The 5,489-nt window shown below is 42.0% G+C and overlaps 1 protein-coding gene across 1 annotated transcript; it reads right to left on the reverse strand.

The window, feature by feature from the left end:
• Positions 1 to 1,140: 1,140 nt before the first annotated feature.
• Positions 1,141 to 4,033, reverse strand: si:dkey-12e7.4 (uncharacterized protein LOC558132 homolog). Its single transcript, XM_017434663.3, is given in 7 exon segments — positions 1,141 to 1,650; positions 1,694 to 1,777; positions 1,989 to 2,135; positions 2,137 to 2,156; positions 2,513 to 2,703; positions 3,520 to 3,571; positions 3,783 to 4,033. Coding segments are annotated over 7 exon segments (789 nt in total). The 5' UTR covers positions 3,936 to 4,033; the 3' UTR covers positions 1,141 to 1,508.
• Positions 4,034 to 5,489: the final 1,456 nt, after the last annotated feature.

Genomic DNA, 5,489 nt, shown 5'->3' on the forward strand with positions numbered 1-5,489 from the left:
TCCATCCATGAAAACCTTTCATCCATCCATCCATCCATCCATCCATCCATCCATCCATCCATCCATCCATCCATCCATCCATCCATCCATCCATCCATCCATCCGTCCATTCGTCCGTCCATCCATCCATCCATCCATCCATCCATGGTGTTCCCAGACCAGCTGGTGCTCCAGCGTGTCCTGGATCTTCCCTGGTGTCTCCTCCCAGTTGGACATGTCCAGAACCACCTCAACTGGCTCCTCTCGATGTGGAGGAGCAGCGTCTCCCTCCTGGAAACCTGAACTATCCTGCAGAGAAAACCCATTTGGACCACCTGTTGGTTGTTTCCCAGAGTTTGTGACGATAAGTGAGGGTCTGAACGTAGACTGCTCCTCGAGGCTGAGGAGATACCCTGAGATCCTCGAACTCCTCCACTCCTAACGGTCCGACCTTTTCCGCCTGAGGACCGCGGCGTCGGATCTGGAGAAGCCGATCTTCATCCCAGCTGCTTCACACCAAATCAACTCTTAATTCTCCCAACTGAAAACTGATCGGTTCAACTCAAAACCCATGAAGTCCGTCTGTTCTTACCACCAAGCAAAGATCAGACGCACAAAGTTAAAAAAATAATGTAAATATTGGTTAAACTTATGAAACAGACACATAAAAACCAACAGATGTCTGTATATTTACTTCAGCTGAAGTTGTAAAATCGATTTAATTTGAAAAGTTGACTCAATGACTCGATCCGTTCCAGTAACTCCTCCTGAATCTGATTGCACAACGAGTCGACAGCAAACGTCCCACGGAGGTCACTGCAGAGCGTTAACTTAAAGCACATGTTTGTTCGGAGCCGGCCACGAGGTCAGCGGCTCGGATTTCACAGGAAAACAAGCTCCGGGTCGGTGGGCAAATCAGGCTTCATTTAATGCTTTCAGTTGTTTTAAATCACTGAATGTTGCAGTTATCAGACAACCTGAAGAGATCTGCTGCAGAACGACAGAAAACTAATCAGGGTTAACGTTTATGTTTTAAAGGAACGAAACAAAGTCGAGTTTTTAGGTTCGTCTTCTTGGAATCAGATCAAACCAACAGTTTTTTACATCTCGCCTTAACGAGGCTCCTGCTTCACTCTGCAGTGATTTGGGTTTTATGTTTTAGTAAATATCTTCAAATGTTTTCAGGCATCTCTGTCTTTCTGCAAGCACTCAGCCTGGAAGTTTCATCGTTTCTCCTCCGGCCGATTGAAGCTCCTGGTTTCATGTCCTCGTCTCCGTTCTGGAGTTTTTGGTTTCTTAAAACGTATTTGGATTTAAATCTGCCCACCTGCTGCCCTGCACTCATCCTACAGCTCGTTACGAGTCAAGAACAGAGAAAACTCTTAACAGTGTCAAATTTATTGGAAAAAGTTGATGATTTCAGAACTTCTCACTTTCTTTGGGTCTCAGCTTCCATCATCCACGCTCTTCTTACAGAAGCTGAATAAAACAAACATCATCTCATTTAGGACGATCCCGTTCATCGCCGGTCACCACGGCAGCTGCTCTCCTGTGTAGTTAAGAAACGTCCCATGATCCTTTGCGGTCAGCGCGCCGATCACAGACAGGACAGAGGAGACGCTCTCCTCGGGACTCAGAGGGGCCTGGAAGGAGAGCGGCGTTATGAAGAGCCTCGGGTCGGATCGGACCCGCCCCCCTTCGCTCACCTCGGGACCCCCCCATGTCAGTGTGGACCCAGCCGGGGTGCACGGCCACGCAGAGGATCCCGTCGGGCTCCAGGTCCACGGCCATGCAGCGGCTGAGGCGGCGAAACAAAACAACCACAAACCAAACCTGCTTTACTTGGTTTCATGACATCTAAGGGAAATTAAAGACATTATCGCCCGCCACCGAAAGGCCTGCATGTGTGTCTGTTAGACCCGTTTGGAAAACAAGCGATTAAATATTTAATTTATGTAACTCTGAGCTCATCGTACTGATAAAAATTGGACCCACTGAGCCCGGAAAGCCTCGTTAGGCGCAGAACCGATACCTTGGAGGTCCTGTAGGGGTACCATTTGAAAACGTTGGCCCTGTCGCCCCAGTTGAGCTCCACGGAGCCAAGCAGGGAGCTCACGTTAACGACGGCGGCCCTCTGGATTCCCATGGCGCCCTTGCTTCAGCAGAGGCAGAAACGCCTGGAAAATAAAAACACATTTTAAATTAAAAAACAGCTTTTAAACAGCCTGTTTTAATTCACTCTGCATGTGAGTGCAGAGTGAAAATGCATTTCAATGTTGAATATAGTTTGGATGTAAAATATAACATATATGTAGTTTATCTGCTTTCAACTGGGAGGTATTAAACATTTTTAAGCAGATTATTTATTAACATTAAGAATAAAACCAGTTTTCCTGGAGGGACAGTCTGTTCTGAGTGACTCTATTATTATTATTTCTGAGATGCTCTGGGACTATAAAGGTCATTTTTAACGAGTTATTTGAAGACTTTGACCTTCTTTAAACCCACCTGAGCCGACCCGTCCACAGATTACCTTTGTGATCATCAGAGGCGCCACAGCGTTGGTGCGGAAGTTTTCCATCGTCATCTCTGCCGTAACGACCTGGAAATCTGCCTCCAGGTTGACGCCGGCGATGTTGATCAGGAGGTTCAGACCCTGGTCTTCGTCCAGCAGTCGCTCCACCTCCTCCACACACGTCTCTATGCTGTCCTGTCTCACTACGTCTGCAGGACAAACACCCAGATGCTGAAAGACTCGTCTGAGTAAATATTATGACTTTGAGCCTCAACTGATCCACGCCGAAGGGACCGGAGGGACATTTAACGAGCAGAGGACCACAGGGAACTGGACCCAAAACCTCCTTAATGAAGAACGAACACTGAATCTGCACAAAGTCATCAAATTTTAACAAGCTTTCTTTTTGTGAGGCCTTTTCAGACCTAGATTTGGTTGTTTTGCATCTCTTTGCGTGCGCTGTGAAGCGCTTTGTGACACTTTTTTGGTTATTTGAAGTCAAATATTTGATTATTTATTTTTCAGCTGTTTCTTTTTCTCTCTGTGCATAGTTTGATCCGTTTGCACCTTTTCTGGTATTTTTGATAATCTAAGTTCGTTTTGTTTCCATTTCTGGTTATTTTTGTGAGTTTCTGTAACAATTTTTTTGATTAGATTCGAGACACAAAATGAAGAAAAACACACAAAGCAAAACCACATGGCAGAAATAGTTTCAAATGTCCGCACGTGTATTTTGAAGATCTTTGCTGTTTTTTGTGGCAAATATCTGCAGGTTTGTGCATCACCACTGTTTTTATGATTGTGTTTAATTTAGCCTGTTTGTGACAATTTCTGTTGTTTTTCCATTTGTTATTAAAGTCATAAAGGAATTCTAGTCTCTGTGGTCATTTTATATTTATTAATGATTAATCTGTGTAATATTTTGGTTATTTTTCACCTTTTAGTTTCCTTAGGGTTTGATATTTTTTGTAACTGAATTATACATAATGTGCTTATTAAGGTCAAACACTGAATCTTTTTCTTACCCAGAGTTACTATGTGGATGTTGGGATGTTTATCGGCCAGTTCCTGAAGTTTCTGTGTCAAAAGCATAGAAAAAATAAAAATAATAATAATAAAAAAATATCATTCGGATATTCTGTAAAAAGAGCAATGGTGCCCCCTGGTGGAGGATACCATTAATAACATGCTACCCTGTTATTCTGGTGGGACAGACATTAGTTATTCTAATTTTACAACATAAAATAACAACCAACAGGTGAAGTTCACTCATTAAATACGTTTCTACCTGTGAACCGGACAGGTTTCTGGTCGTCGCTATAATCTTCCCCGGTGAGAAACCGCCGCTCGCCAGGTTCTGGACTATTTGCAGCTCGAGCCCGCGGTTCGCTCCGGTTACCAGAACAGAACCGCAGGTCTTGAAGCTCACGGTCCCCCTCATTGTTGTGTTTCAGCTCGGAAACGAGAGTCCGTTAGGCTGTGTGAGGACAAATACGTCTCCTAAAGTAATCCGATCCGGCAATTCCATAACTCCGCCGCTAGGGGGCAGGAGTGACGCTCTGAGACATGCCGATCAGAGATGCTACAAGCCGGAGATAGACCCAGTTCAAAAAATGGCGCCGCAGACCGGAAAAAGGAAATGCGGCCTTGTCGAGTTCAGCTAGTTGTTGGCAATTAAATCTAGTTAATTGTAGTATGTTTCCCTCTTAGTAGACATGCTATAAATCTGTATGTAAGTTGGGCTGCTGATTCTGCCCAGCTTTGTCGTCTATCATTTCACTATAAAATAACGAATTAGCTTGTTTATTAGGTTCGACTACAGAAGCGTCAATGTTAAAAACACGATTTATTTTAAAGCAGTCAAGTAAAGAAAGCTCTAGCTGTCAGTCAAATCATTAAAAATGACTAAAATGTAGCTCGAACACCTTCGTTAAGCGTTTCAAACAGTATTTACATGTGTTCCCAACTTCCGGTTCGCTAGCCGAAGTAGCACAAAAGCAGCTTTGCTGCTTTAAGTACAACTCTCCCCAATTCACGGCAGATGTTGCGGTTTTATTTATGCGGCACATTCAAAAACAACAAGTTGATCAAAATGTTTAATAGTTAAACCAACCAACAAGACAACAACAACGAAAATAAATAAATAAATAAAATGCTAAGCTAATTTGACCTTGCAGTGACTCAACTCCGCCGCCAGGGGGCAGGAGTGTTTTACCAAAATAAGCAGATTAGCTGCAGGAGCTACAAACTGTGAAATATAACAGCTTAAAATATGATTTATTGTCATGAAGGTAAACCTCAGACACTAAAAATTACATAAATTTAGTAAAAACATGTACAGCGGGTGTCTTCAACATTACAGACTTTACTGCTTTTAGTTCAAATTTCTTACAATTCACAGCACACACTGTTAATTTAATTTGTTAATCTATTTAGCACATTTAAAAAACTGGACTTCATCAAACTGCTTCACAGTTAAGAAAATTAACAAGACAACAAGATATATAGTAAAAATCAGACACAGAATGTAACAATTACAAATAAAAGAATGATAAATGGAACAAAAACAGGAAAAAAAATGTTTCAATTTAAACCTAAAAATAAACAAACAAAAAAAGATTTTTGATTAATCTACTTCATGTTTTTATTTGGATCTAAAATCATCAGAGAGACACTAGATGACCTGAGTTCAGATCATTAAACACTTAAAAACTCCTAAAATTATGAACAACAGTTTGGAGTCACGCTGATTAGAAACATCTTCAGTTTTCTAAAAGAAAAATCCACTTTCCCATCCTGTCTCATGTGCTTTGCCTTTTATTGATTATGTAGCATTAAAATACAATAACTGGGCCCATAAATTAAAATGTAATGTGAGTCAGTTTGTCCTGTTCCACCGTGGTTAAAATCCGTTCAGCAGCTCATGAGATATTTTGCTAACAGACAGACAAACCGTTTGCTTTTTGCTGCCAGGTGATAAAAATGAACTAACCGC

Source organism: Kryptolebias marmoratus, linkage group LG11 (genome assembly GCF_001649575.2).
Source record: "Kryptolebias marmoratus isolate JLee-2015 linkage group LG11, ASM164957v2, whole genome shotgun sequence".
In the NCBI taxonomy this organism is placed as follows: Eukaryota; Metazoa; Chordata; class Actinopteri; order Cyprinodontiformes; family Rivulidae; genus Kryptolebias; species Kryptolebias marmoratus.